The sequence below is a fragment of the Anomalospiza imberbis genome, chromosome 17, assembly GCF_031753505.1.
Source record: "Anomalospiza imberbis isolate Cuckoo-Finch-1a 21T00152 chromosome 17, ASM3175350v1, whole genome shotgun sequence".
Classification (NCBI taxonomy): domain Eukaryota; kingdom Metazoa; phylum Chordata; class Aves; order Passeriformes; family Viduidae; genus Anomalospiza; species Anomalospiza imberbis.
Genome location: NC_089697.1, coordinates 11,492,265 through 11,507,218, shown reverse-complemented (window position 1 = coordinate 11,507,218; position 14,954 = coordinate 11,492,265). Strand labels below are relative to the sequence as shown.

The following is a 14,954-nucleotide window of genomic DNA, read 5'->3' as shown; positions in this document are numbered from 1 at the left end:
CACTCCCATATAGTGCATAGAATGCAAATAAAGAAATGTTGATTTGACATAATGTAAACAGCCTTTTCAGCCTAAGCATTCATAATAAACTTTTATAGTGTAATAACATGCTAAATCACTACCAGTCTGATGTATTGTGCAAAAAAAAAAAAGGTGTAAACATTTTATTAATAAAAAGCTTTGTTTATAAATATGCTGGCTTATTTATAAATGCTTCCGAAATTCTCCACATCTTAAAAACAGTCTCTATAGCAATATAATTATAGAAGAGGAATGTAAGCAATAGCTTACATGTACAAATGACTGGAATAGCTGTTTTCCAGAAGTCCTGACTACTGCTGTTCAGAAACTGGAGCTTTTCCCTGGTTTATGTACACACAGACAAAGGCAGAAGATCCTGTGCAAAGAAGGGATGGGGGCAAACAGCAGAGAGAATGCAGCTTTTGTGAAACACTTCCTTTCTTTGCAGCACCATGCCTGAGAAAATGCAGGCCACACACAGGCTTGTCAAGCAGGGCAAGGCCCGACAAATTCTGTCAGGGCCAAGTTATTTAATACATTGGCTTTTACCTTAGACTGCATGAAATGCACAGTTCTCAACTGCTTAGGCCAGGTTTCTGTCAATCAGAATTGTAAAGTGCTTTTAATAACTGCATAGTGTCATGGGCCTGTTGTGCTGGGAAGGGATCTTCTCTTGTTTGTTAATACAGCCAGCTGGTTGGTAGATTGCTTTTTTATACCACTGCTCTGTTGCTTATGTAGTCCTCAAAAATATGGATTTGGCTGCAGTTAACTCACTTGTCTTACATGATGCTTAAAAGATGTGGTTTGGTTGCTTCAATCTGGGAAGCACATGTAATCTGTTGAGTTAATAACAGCCTTCAAAAGCTAAATAAACAAAAAGTCCTGTTTTTTTAATTAAGTCTGAACTGCTGTTTCACATGAAAAGTTTGGGTACAAGTTTTTACTAAGCAAGTGGCTGCAGTTCCTATGCAGGAAACCCATACCATGTCATATTTTGTTTGATGGAGACCTGGTATAATTTAAATTTCTTGTTACCTGCAATTTTAAGTTATGCTCTTAGATGTGAACAAACTGCTTTTAAATAGTGTCAGATGGGTTTGTGTAAGATGGCATGAATGTGCATCAGGGAGAGCAAAGGAAGGTAGACACAAGGAATATGCTGGAAGAGAGAGAAAAATATATTTGTATATGTTTGCATAGGGAGTCTGGGAACTAAATGCAAACCACCTGGTTTGCACATACACAATGAGAATGTTTCACTTGGATCAAGTCTTTCATAGCTTCTAAGGTAGAAGTTTTGCAACCAATGAACTTGTTCTTTAAAACTGTTTCAGTACAAAGCTTTCAGGTGCTGTCCAGGATTTCCCTGCAGTGTTCATCCCAGTTTTCTCCTGTTAATCAAAAACCCACACGGGCAAGAGGTTGCCTTTTAGTCTTGTGGCTGAGCTGTTTCCAGCGAGAGCTGTCTGTGGAACGGGGATGGGGTATTGCAGGCGGCCTCCGTGCACACCCAGTTCAGTGAACCTGACCTGCACAACATTAAATGTACACACATTATTTACATGCAACAAAAACCTGACAACCTACATTCACTAGACTTCATAAATTTTCAGCTTAAACAATGCTGTGCTTTATAAAACCTTCAGCCTGGATGAAAACGTGGGCGAGTCCTTCAAATACAAACAGGTACGTTCAGAGCTGCCAATTAGGGCACGGTGATACATCTTGGCAAATCCTTTAAGAGGTGGATCATAACGCTTCAGGGGCTTCTTTGTACTTCTTTCAGGAAAAGTAGAACTCAGGAAGGGTCTGGGCAGCAACACTTCATAGTTGTTTACTTCAGGGTTTTTATTATGCACGACTGTGCTGTGTAAAGCTTTCTCTCTTACTCCTCGCCGTTAGTTTGCAATTAACTTACCGATCTATATAAAGCTTGTCTTTTCTACTAATTACTGGTTCAAGAATGCCTGGCTTACAAAGAAAATCTGTTTATAAAATAAAAATTAAGAGATTAGGTAAAAGAAGGTAACCTTCCCATAGTACCAGCCAAGAAAGCTGCAAATTATGAGTAAACTCAATTCTCTCCTGACTTGAGATCTAAAATGTTATGACACAACCTGTAGTTTAGGCTTAAAATTACCCCCCCACACACCAAGGAGCAACAATAGCAAGATCATCCAAATCTAGTTTCCTGGAAAAGAAAATGTGCCCCTTTATGATGTTATGTGACCATTCTTTCCCAAAAAAAGAAGGAATTTAAGGAACAAGAGCAATATTTGAGTGTATTGTACTGCAGTGCTGAAGCTTTAAAAAATCAGTCCAGTTAACTGGCTGGAAGGAGTTGGCAGGTTTCACTTGTATCATGCAAAACTAAGGGTTTTGTACTAAATACAGGTATGGGTTCGGTTTGTTTTGGCATGGAATGAAAGACGACTGGGAACAAAAAAGATGAAAGTGGATGGGAGGTGGTAAAGCACATGAGCAGGGAAACAGAGACTGTGGTGGACAGGAGCAGCTGAAGGTGTGGTATAAACACTGCAGATGTGCTCAGAGCAGTGAATGCCACTGTCCTGCTTAGGGGTGTTAATTTTAACACACACATCACTCATTTGACCTTGCTTTTAGTGCTAGAAAGGAGAACAACGCTCTTGTTGTAATTCTAGATCTTTTCAGCTACCTTATGCAGTTTTGGCATTTATTAAGTCAAATAATGTGATACAAAAAATTTGTGTGAGGGAAAGGTGCCCTGCATCATGTAGATTATACTGGTGTGAAAAATGAATTTTCTTTGGAAGCTTTTTATTTCCGCAAATGGCATCTCCTCCTGAAGTCCAGTATGTATAAAGTTCAGTGTGTATAAAGTCCAGTGAATACTTTTAGTGTACATAAATTCCAGTTTTTAAGACCAGCATATTTCTGCTGCTAACAAGGGCATCCCAAACTCCTGCCTCTGACAGGTTACAGCAATGCTTTATAAATTCTTGGGAACTTGTCAAATGTTTAAAACAATCTTGAGGAGAGAGAAGAGCAAAAAGCTTAGTGTTGCTGTAATTGCACTGGCCTAGGGCTATCAATAAAGTTGCACTTTCTATTAAACCATGCTGTATATTTCAAAAAATGTTTTAAAACATTGGAGTAAAAACCAACCAACCAAAACTAAACACGAACCAAAAAATTCCCAAAACACAACCACCACAAACCACCCCAAAACAAACATAAAACCCCAACGAGTAACCCAAAACTTTAAGAAAGTGGAGGGGGAATGTCTTAAAATCTGAGGTGACCTGAAGTTCTGGTTTTATTCATCAAAAAGCGAGTACCGCCTGCAGCTCGATGCCGGTTCCCAGGGTTGCCCTGGCGCTGTAAGGCTGCGCCCCGAGCCCTGCGGCCCCGGGAGCTCCTCCTTTTCCCGGGAGCGCTTCCCCGCCCTTCCCCGAGCCTGGCCGGAGCTCCCGGCGGCGCTGGGAGCCGGGCAGGGGCGGCGAGGGGCCCGAGGGCTTCCCCTGCAGCCCTGAGGCCACTCGGAGAAGAGGCTTACAATAACACGCTGCTTCTGGAAAACAAGGCGTTTATTACAAACCACGCTTTCCAGTGACGGTTAAACGTTGTTTATTAGCCCTCTTTGTTCCCGAAACGCTCCGGGGTGGCACCTCCGGCCACAGGAGCGCCCGAGGAGCGGCGGCGCGGAGCCTTCCACCCCCCCGCGGCCCCTCACGGCGGGGCCGGGCTCACGTCAGCCGCCGCCGCAGCCTCTCCGCGGGCCCCTCCGTGCTGCATCATCCCGCCTCCCGCCCGCCCTGCCCGGCAGCGTGTGCGCCGCCGGCCGCCGCCCGACCGCGCCTGTCCCCGCTCCGGGGCCGCCGGGACAGTGTGAACAACCACCCGTGCGAGGGTGAGACAGCACCAGAGCGACGAGCGAACGAGCAGCCGGGAGACGGTGAACCAGCACCCGGGCGAGGAGTGAACCCGCCAGCGGGCGCGCCCCCCGCTCGCCTTCCCTCCTCCCTCCCTTCCTCCCTCCCTCCCCTCTTCCTTCCCCTCCCTCCCCGTCCCTTCCTCTCTCCGCCTGGTGCCGCCACCGCCGAGGAGGAGGAACATGGCGAAAGCGGAGCAGGTCCTCAGCCTCGAACCGCAGCACGAGCTCAAATTCAAAGGTACGCGGCGGCCGCCGCCATCCCTCGCCGCCGCTCCCCGCGCCGGGCGGGCGGCGCGGCCGCGCTCGGGGCCCGCTCCCCGGCAGCCATTTTCCGGGGGCCGGGCACCGCCGGCAGCTAAAATGTCCTTCAGCGCCGCGCCCGCCGCCCCGCCGGGGCCCCCCGCCCGGCGCGGAGCCGCCCCCAGCCCGCGGGGGTCCCCCCGCGCCGCCCTCAGCGCTGCCGCAGCCGCGGCGCGGGTGGGGGCGGCCCGCGGGGACGGCGCGGGGGGGTCCCGGCCGCCGCCTTCCCCGGCCGGCGGCGAGAGCACCGGGCTGTGCCCGGCTGACCTTCCCGGGGGCGGCGGCCGGGGAGAGGGGGGGACCCCGCGGGACAGCGGCGGGAGCTGGGCTGCGTTCCCCAGGCCCCGCCGGGGGTGTGTGCGCGGCCCCGGCCGAAAGGTCTGGTGCTGTAATGTAGGACAGCGATGTCCGTGAGGCAGGACTGGGAACCCAGGTGCCACAAACCCTAGGAACGGATAAAGGGCTTAATCAAAAGACAGAATGAGGAAATTGCTAGCACTGGAGCTGTTTAAGCGTTCTGCGTGGCTCTTCGGTATAAAATCTAGACGGAGGAAGGATGTTGGGAATAAGATAACGAATAAGGGTTTCTTCTGTAATGTGTCCCAGGCACTGTGGGGTTGCAATCATTTCTCTGGCCAAAAACGCGAGGCCTCTGGCCAGGTGCTGGGCAGCACTTCTGGCTTTTCCTGCTTATTATTATGATTTAGCAAGCTCTTTGGCTAAATTAGTCTGCCTGTGCAAAAATCCATCCTTTAAATAAAAGTCTTGAATGGGTTTGGGCTTCCACTGGCGCTGAAATTCCTACCTTGCAGCCTGACAGCACAGCTGTAATACAATATTCTGGGATTACAAATAAGCAATCAGCAAGTTTATTTATGCGACCAGAGTCAGAGGTGTTTTATAGCTTCGCTTGATTATCTGGCAAATAAGCTTTTTAACAAAAAAATAGGGATTTGTTTATTGGCCTCTGGCAAAAATAATACTTCTTTAAAAAAAAGCTTTCATGTAAATTTTTAAATATAGAGGAGGTCTTTACCAGTTTTTATTAGTAAATATATTGGAACTATTAATACGAAGTGAGTTTTATCAAGCAGCCTGGTTAATAAACACTGGGAGGAATGAATATATCTTTGTTGTAAGCTGAAGTTGTTATGGCAGCAGTATCAAACATGCTTAAGAAGGAAACTATTGTTGTTTTGACGTTCTTTGTGTTAAGTACGATTAGATTAAATCACCTCTTGTTCTGGATAAAATTGCTTTCAGCAAACAAGCAAATCCAAGCTCAGGTGGGCAAAAAGCGGGGCCTTAATTGGCACTGACTTGCTAATGAGAGGTAATTGTGGTTCAGGGCTTGTTTTTCTTTCTTTTCTTCATCACAGGTAGATAAAAACCTTGCCAGACTCTGTTTTTTCTTGAAGTAATGATAATTTGTCAGGCTGTCTTTCTTTTAGATGAGGTTCTGGGCTAAATAACCAGTAGCCATTGAAGTTAAATCAGCTAACCATAGCGCTTTTGGTTGCCAGATCTTTAGCCAGCAACACATACTCCTTATAACATAAAATGCTACTTGACTAACTGCAGCTATTAAATGGCTTAGTTTCAAAGTACACTTAAATATTAATGTTCAAACAGACTTAATGCTGCGGGCAGCATTCATATGCTTTGGCAATACCTCTGCCTTACAGTCCTTTCTGGCAAGCAGTGCTGACTGCTGTCCTTCATTCAGGAAACTCCAGGTTGAAGTATTCATGAAGGAAATTCTGCTCTAAGCATTTCTTGCCCTGCTGATCTTGTGATGGCATACTGCTTGGTGACAGGGCTGAAATGATATTGTTACCTTTGTAAATAGTTGCATTTATTTCCAGAGTGTTCCTTGGCCCCGTATAAGTAGATCCAGGCTGACAGAGGTCATGGAGCTGCTGACTGGACTGGTACAGGCATCCTCATGTTGTGTGCTGAAAGACATGGTGCTCAATGTAGGAAACTGAGATTGGGCTGTAAACCAAATACCTGAAATGGTAAAGGGCTGAATCCAAATGCAGGCAGATAGAAAAAGCAGAAAATTGTTCGCTCTAATGCTGTTGAAAGGCTCTGTGTAGCTCTTCAGTATAAAATTTAGAGGGAGGTAGGATGTCGGGAATAATACCGTGAATGAGGATGTCTTCTGTAATGTGTCCCAGTCACTTTGGGGTTGCGAGCATGGCCTGCACTTTTAGTTTGTAAGGGTTGAAGACCATTTTAAAGAAGCTTTTGTACCCCCTTGGTTTTGCAGTGAATCTCATAAATTCATTTGGTGCTCTGTTTCAAAATACTTGTGCTTGTGTCTCGTTTGAAAAAAATATCAAAGGAGTTTTTCATGCTGGAATTTTTTTTCACAGCATGTGAACATGAGCAGGGGTTGTCTTTCCTCCCGCCTCGCATCTCCTACAGCAGAGCACACATGCTCCAAAATAGCATCAGCGTGTGCTGTGCTGAAATGCAGCTGTGAGCTGTGGGAGGCAGGACACCATTAGGTGGCTGAAGGTGCCCACTTCTTGCCCTGGTCTCTGATACCATGTGAAACAGGAGCTTCACTGGCTTGCCAGTGACTTCCTCCACTTCTTGGTCATTGTAGGCTTGCAAAAAAATTATCCAGCTGAAGGTTTACAGCTCAGCGTTTACTGGTAACAAATGGTGAAAAAGAACCTTGGTGGTGGTATACGTGACATTTACATTTATGTTTCCCTTTCTTTCTTCTTTTTTTCACTCTAAGAGATTACATTAATCTGCCGAGAATTTGTTACAACATTTGGGACGCTGACTTTAAGAGTTGCTAGGTTTAAACCTGAAAAGGATGTGGAATTGTGGTGCAGGATGCCTCCTGCACCTCACAGAATGGCTGCCCACTGAAGCTGATCTGTCTTTTCACCATATGTGCCCACCAGGATTAAACAGATCAGCTGTTTAATGTTAGCAAGTAAAACTTTGTTAAAATACAGCATATTTTAGGACTCCCCTGGGTTTGTAGTGTTTGAGATGCTGCTGCATGTTTGCAGACATGGGGTGCTGGGGCAGTGTTGCTCAGGAGGGGTGGCACAAATGGGAGGTGGCAGAGGCTGAGGGACATTTTGCTGGCGTTTTTGGAGGTTTGCTCCAGGTTAGGCTGGACTTATGACTCAGCACTCCGTCCGTGCTCCCCAAGTGGCTCCCGGCAGTACTGCCAAGCAGGGATTAGTGCCTTGCTGAACTCTGCAAGTCGTGCCAGTTGGAAATGCAGGTTCCCATCCCCAGTATGTGGTCCTGTACCTATACAATATGTCACTGTAGCTTTGCTTCCTGCTAAGGGCACAACAGTGAACCAGAACAGCCGATCCTCTCCACTGCTAACAGAGTGGGTTCATCCCTGACCTGGGGCTGTCACCTGTCACTGGCTCAGTTGCACGCCCTGGCTACCTCAGAGCTGCAGCCCAAAGGTGTGGCCTCGGTCTGTATCGGTGTACTCAGTCCAGCAGTGCATCTGCAGCATTGAAATGTTGTTTAGCCCCGGTCCTGTGCAGTTTGTGTGACCTGCGTTTCCGTGGCTGGGTGGCTGCCACTCCCTACTGAGACTCTCTGAGCTCCTCCGGGTCAGCCTGAGTAAACTCCAGCCAGATCTGTTCGTTGCAGGGGGGTGTGCAAAGCCTCCTGTGTCTGACAGCAATATCCCGTTCCTACCAGATACCAGGCAAAGGCTCTTCAGTCCAACATGCCAGTAACATTTGGGATGTGAGATTAGTGTTTGCCGAAGCAGCAGTTGCCAAGTCTCAGAAGAGAGGTTAAGGGCATGTGGACTATTCACTTATGTCTCTGTCGCTGTCCTGATCCGTTGGGAATGGTTGAATCACTCCTGCACTGAAGGTATTGGGAGGAATTTGACTTTGTGCTCGTTCTCTTCTGTACTGGATAAATAGGAGCTTCTAGTCACAGGCCACGTTTAAGAATGTAAAATAGTGACGTTATTGTGAGTAGTTGCCTGTTTAGGATAATTAATATGCATCTTTGAAGCTGAACGTTTATGTGCTCTTTTCTTTAAACTCTTAGAGCCCTCCTGGTATTCACAGCAGAATGGCAGCCAGTACTAGGATTTCTTTACTCTTTGAAGGTTGCTGTGCCAATGGCTGTCTGCTTTCCTGCTGAAATATGTACCAGCCCTTGCTTCCCTTTGTCTGGCCTGATTCCAAGTCAAGTCATTGTTACCGCATTAAATACGAGTAAACCTTTGCATCTCTCTACATATTTGAATTTAATTATCAAATCATAGTCTTAAAAAGAGGACATAGTATTTAAATAACAGATAGGCTTCCTAAATCTACACCAATTTATCCTAAAATATATCCCAGTTATCAAACAAAATCAGTCTTTCTCTGGTGCAGCTCATGTTGCACTCACTTTTCTTGCAGCTTAGCTAAAATCACTAACATATTCTTTAAATGTTTGTTTAGTTTCACAGACCTGCTGCATCTCACCGAATTACTCTGATTTCACGTACTCCATTGGTTTGATAATTAATTCATCACTTTGCATAGTCTCTTCACTTTAGAAGAGAGGTGTTAGAGGGAAAAAACTGGAGGTAAGGGAGGGTAGTGATGCATTGTGAATTTCTTACAACACATCTCTTTCTTGAAAGGTGGAATAAGTTGAAGATTGTGTTTCTCTTGAGCTTCCTTAATCTCCTCATGTCCTGTACACAACACTCAACAGCTCCGCTGGGAAAGGAGAAAGGAATTGTACATGTGGGACTAACAAAAATTTGAAACTTTGAATAGGATGGTTGGAGCACCAAAGAACAATTGACAGTGTGTGAAGCAGTCAAGGAGGTTTAACTGCACTTTCTGTTAAATTTAATTAATGTATTTAGGTCTCCCAAGACTATTTCCAAAAATACCACAATCTCCTTGAAGGCTTTGGTCAATGTGATTTATGGGTTAAGGTCTTCTGAATAATTTTGTACTGCACAGATTTTAAGAATTCCAGTTGAAGTTATGAGCATTAATAGGATCAAAGTATTACTATTCCAGGGAAAGACCTAATGCAGTGATAAGATTTGTTACTTGGCCATTGCTTCTGTTAGTTTGGTGGGATTTTGTGTTTTAAATGTGATCAACTCCTTGCCTTTGCTGTACAGAATGAGCCACATACATTCACAACTTCCTGTTCCTTGGGAATCCTGTGTTTGTCCATGGATTTTCAGCTCACTTTGAGCTATGGAACTATTGTAATGATACGTGGAAAAGTTTTTCAAGTTTGTTATTTAAAGCTCATCAGGATGGCAGCCTGCCAGTCTGATTTGGTTGCTGTGATGTGACCTCTATTCATCACTTCAGAAGATATATCTGATAACAGATTATATTGAAAATACAGATGGAAGGGGTGGCTCTCTCAAGTCCTGGGAGCATGGCTATCATGGCAAAATGAAGACACAGTTAATGTGTCAGAGTGGATGCAGGTTCACACTGGTACTTAGCAGTAAATTGTATTTACCAGCTGCTGCCCTGCATGCCATGTGCAGTGTTCTGTCACCCGTGAAAGGAATATGGAGTAGAAATTTATACAGGAGCTCTTGATAGTGCCTCATCATTGAAAAATAAATTATTACCTATTTTTCCTCACAGCACAAGATTTATAAATTAAAAACTTACCAGTAATCATGTAATGCCTTATTTCTTTTAAAATAGGTTAGCTGCCGTTAAATACAAGAGTGAATTCTGTTTAATTGCTCTCTAACACACAATTAGGATTGTAAAAATTCAAGCACAAACCTTTAAATAGATTGTTAGATCTGTTTTGAAACTCAACTGGAAAAAAGGCATCATCACCATAGCAAATGATCCAACTTCATGAGCTCAGGTCAGCTTACATCTATGAACAAATACCCAATTTTAAAAGCAGCTTAATTTGTTCTATGCAGCCAGCTCTGGAAGATATTGATTCCATCAAATGAGTTTTGGATCAAATGAGCAACTTCTACATATGTTATAATGCAGTTTTTGTAGGAAACTGGGCAAGGGAGGGTTTGTCTTGTTTCTGAGTGCCTCTGAGCACAGCTTTCTGCCCAGCTGAGGCGGTGCAGGAATCAAATGACCCTTGCTAATTCTGCCCACATCTTGCAGTCACACTCATTTTCTACTATCTTGTTACCATATTGGTCTTATGTTTGCTGCCTGCTGGGAACAGCTAATAACTACTGAATGCATTTCATAGTTGGTACAATAACAGTCTCTTTACTTTCCCTGTCAGTGTGGCTGCTTGGCTTTGAAAGCCTTATTGATGGTGTTTGCAACAGTTCTGTTTGTGGTGACAGCTGTTGTTTCAGACTTAAATTTCATCTTTGTATTTGTAAGAAACATGATCTTTAACATGATCATCTTGCTGCTGCAATTGTTGTTTTGTTGGGTTTCCTCTGCAAGTAAATCTTCACTGATTAAGTCAGGAGCTCTTCCCAGTTAGAGCCCTCTCCCCTCTGGATGAGGGACTGGCACTGGTATGACAGTTCCTACCACAACACTGAAGGGCCTTTGTCTTCCTGTGTGCTGGCCAGAGGCAGAAAGGAAGCTTATTTTACATACATATTTGAATATTTAGCTACCAGTTTGTCCAAGTTAGGGGTTAGATTCATGCTAAGTCTCTTCCTCTGGCATTTGACCCAGTATTTTTTCAATATATAAACCCTTTCAGTGCTTTGTAGACCAAGATGTCTGTAGAACCATATAAGATACTTTCTGAGAGGCCTGGGATGTTGTTGAGTTTAAAATTTGGCCTGCTAGGCAACCTTTTGTAAAGAGGGATTTGTGCCGTGGGTCTGGAGCAGCTGTCGCAGTCCTCGCTGTCACTGGCAATGTGTGCAAAGCAAATCACCATTGCCCTGTGTAATTCAGGGTAGGGGTGTGCGGGGAGAAAAGTGATGGTGTGTTCACACCAGCAGCACCACCCAGACTGAGGGCTGCTCTGTTCTTTCTGTTAGAGCTGTTCTGAAAATTGCTCAATTCAGCTGGAATTCTCCTGGCCTCCAACACATTTGTACAGATGGGGTACTGCTGCTGCCTGCAGTACTTACCCCACGTTATTATAAATACTTTATGGAAATAATCTCTTCACTAAACTACTTTAGAGTCTAGTTCTCTGAGCTGTAAATGAAGTCCCTCAGACCATGGTGCACGGATTAAAGATTTTATCATTCTAAATTTAATCCTGTTTTCTTGGTTGGTTTCCACGAGGGGTGGAAAAATAGAGAAGGAGGAGGTTTGCCTGGTGATCCAGTTATTTAGGATGCAGATTATAAAATCATGTAGGTGTGGGGATCACTATGGAGCCAAATCTTATGTTTTTTGCAAGCGATTTAAAAGACAAATTAGTTGTGCTTGTAGAAGGCATGTCAAATGACTATGTAATTCTTTTAAGAAAAAAAAATTTCATTTTCTTGGTTTTCCCAAGACTGCTACTTTTTTCATCATACCAGTTAGCTTCATCCTTGTTGGTGCTTCTGATGTTTCTCCCAGCAGTTCACCCTCTCCTTTGTGCAGTTTCATGTTTGTTGTCTGTTGATATTTGCAGTTAGTTCTTCTTCTTTATGTGAATTAGCAATATATTTTGTGTTTTCTCAAACCATTTGCATTTCCGTTGGATTTTGATTTTTCTTCTGACCTTTTTGTATTTTTACCAGACTAGGAGCAAAGATCTAAGGGCAGTAATATTTTTTTCCTTAATTTTTGTATAGCTGGTTTTACACTGTGCTTAATGATGTCATACAGTGGTGCAGATGACCACAGAACTGTGGAGTTGTTTAGGTTGGAAAAGACAGAAGTTTAGGCTTGAAGAACAAGACTTGACATTTGTTTCTTATTCCATGCCACACATATAAGCTGTCAGATATTTTTTTTTTTTTCTGATTCAGTTTTTTTTGCTGCTGCTGGCTAAATTTCTGGTTTTGTTTTGTTGGGATTTTTTTTACCCTTTGGTCCTGAAAGTACAGTTAACAGGCTGGTTTTCAAGTGGCTTCCCTGAAATATATCTTGCTAAACTCAGGATTCCTTCCTTTTTGGTAGCCATAAATAGTATCCCACTGCCTATTTTGTGCAGCCTGGGTTTTTTTTAATTTTTTAGAAAAGCAGCTATTCTTTGTACATCCCCAGAATATCTAATTGTGTTTGTTTCTTCTGGTATTTTCAACTTATGCACAGTTTGCACTTAAAATATTTGCTCATTTGCTATTTAAGTTGCACATCAAATTTCTCTATTTGAGGAGTATATGTGAGCGTAAAATTAGAGTAGTTAAGTTGCTCCTTCCCTAACATTTTAATGTGCATTTGAAATGGAGATTAGTGATGAAATTAGACCAGGAAAAAATCACTTTAGAAAAAAAAGTGTAGCTTGGATTGGTGATTAAAATCAGGGTGGTTCTTCCAGGGAAACATTTTACATTGACTTCAGTCTTCAGCAGTGTTTTTGTCAGGGAGGTTTGCACATCAAGGCTTCATTGCTCTGTTGCTGCATCCCCACTTCTCCTGGGAGTCTGGGCTTTGTTTTTGTCCTTTCCATAGCCCACGGATGGAGCTCCAGGCTGTGTACAAAAAGGAGATGTCTTACTCTAAGTGAATCTGGCTACAACGTGGTTATTGAAAGAGATGCAGCTGCAGCTGCTGCCCCACTGTTTCCTGAGCTGTTTTCATACCTGGACAGAGTTGGTTCATGTGATATTTGTGTGAGAATGAGCAAGGTAATACAATCTGTTTGGCACTTGGTTCTGAAAGGATCTGAAAGCATAGCTGAAACAGAGATGCACCTCTGAAAGCTCCCCAGGGCTGCTCTCAGTCTCTTGTTTATGCAAGGATGTGCAGAAATCTGGTTTAACTTCATGATGCAGAGAAGATATTTCATGTTGTGTGATTTTGTTGTTGAAGTTTGCTGTAGGTAATGTTTGGGTGGAAAAAAACTCTGAAGAGATCAATTGGGAAAAAACAAATGACACCAGAACCAAAATTATATGAAGGACATATTCTTCTATTTCTCTTGGCAAGCTTATGTGTGGCCTCTCAGTTCTTACAGCTGTGAAGTCAGACTGTTAATGATCCTCTGAGGGATAAAAGGTGACAAAAATTACATACTAACAGATAGCCTGAAAATAGTCTTCAGTCTCATATTTGTTTGGGGTTTGGGCTTTTTTCCCAATTAAGCATGAGAAAAATAGTTTATGCTAGAATAGGCCAGGGAAGGACACTGATTAATCCATCTAAATGGAGTAACTTACTGCCAACCTTGCTCCAACTTTGGCATCTGAATCATGTAATTTTGTTGGGTTTCTGCACCCTTTTTTTTTTCCTCTCAAGTCACTTTATTGATTGCATACTTCTTTAAAAAATTACTCCACTGCATCAGCTATTGCATAGGGAGTGATGTGGATGTTGCTTCTATTTTTGTGATATTTTTTCATCCAGGCATCCACTGTTTGACACAGGAGAAGTGGAAGAGACCACTCCCCTCCTGTCACTTTGTTTCAAGAGCTCTTTTGGGTGAGGAGGTGGGTGCTGGGAGTAAAAGTATTGATTCCACAGGGCTGGGGGTTTGTAGCTAATTCCTTTTAAAATCTGAGCTGAGGTCAAAAGGTTGGCATGTGGTTTACATAAGGATTTTTTAAAAAAATAATTACCAAATTTGGGGGATTTGGGTTGTCTCAGTGAGTTACTTGTGAAATCAGATATTTATGCAACACGAGCTCTTCTTGCTTCTGATTTTTTGGCTTCTTTGATTTCAAAAGTTGCGGATGCTCACTTAATTATGAAAGTCTCCAGAGCCAGGTGATGATGATGATTAAACCTTGGCACACGGTACTGTTTAAAACACTAATCTTCACAAGATTCTGTGCAATTAGGTAAGTATTCTCCTTACTTGACGGAGAGGGAAACTATAAGGGTCCAAACCTGCTTCTGTTTTGGAGTTGCTGTCAACTCTTAAGGCTCTTAATAGCAAAGATCAAGCCCTTAAGTGATTTGTCTAAAGACAAGTAAGGTGGTGGGAGAGTTTGATTGGATCTTGGGTGTTCTTGTTTCTCAGGCACCTGGCTGATAGCTCAAGATGTCTTGCTTGACATTTTAGCTCTTTTCATTTTAGTGTTTATCTTCAAAGGTCATCAGCTTTATATATGACTTTAAAAGAAGCGTGCAGTAAGTCAAGGTCTTCACCTGTTATTGAGCCCTCTTACACATCACTACTGGTTTTATTCTGCCTGTCTCTCTAATGCTGATAGACATCCACAAAAATAAAATGGGAAAGCCCATGGAAATCAAATGAAATCACTTGGTGTTGTCAGAGGCAGTGAAGGAACTGAGAAACCACTCGGATGTGAGGATGAAAAAAGTTGCAGGCAGAAAGTCTGAACTGATCAGATGGAGAGATGGGTATGGGGGCTGTTTGGTGCTGACACCTCTCTCTAGAACAGGGTAAGGGGCATCCCCAGTTTGAGGCGCTGGCAGAGCTGGGGGAGGCACTTAATGCCATGGGAGAGGGGCCAGTGTAGGGTGTGGGATGGAGAAGGGATGAGTATCACGTTCAGCCCCCATCCTTTCCCCTCACACAGGGCCATTGTCGCTCTTTCACTGGATTCATTACTGCTCCATGTGGTCATCTACCAGTCACAGTAGGATTTGGTCTCTTGAGAATAGTCACAAAACAATTTAGGTTTCCCCTCTATTGCTTTCCACCA

The 14,954-nt window shown here is 43.7% G+C and overlaps 1 protein-coding gene across 1 annotated transcript in view; it reads left to right on the top strand.

Annotated features, from left to right (window-relative positions):
- Positions 1 to 3,835: 3,835 nt before the first annotated feature.
- Positions 3,836 to 14,954, top strand: part of VAPB (VAMP associated protein B and C) — a 30,424-nt gene continuing 19,305 nt past the window's right edge. The window contains exon 1 of the mRNA XM_068208014.1: positions 3,836 to 4,178. Coding sequence (XP_068064115.1) covers positions 4,121 to 4,178 — 58 coding nt within the window. The 5' untranslated portion in view covers positions 3,836 to 4,120. The remainder of the gene's footprint in view (positions 4,179 to 14,954) is intronic.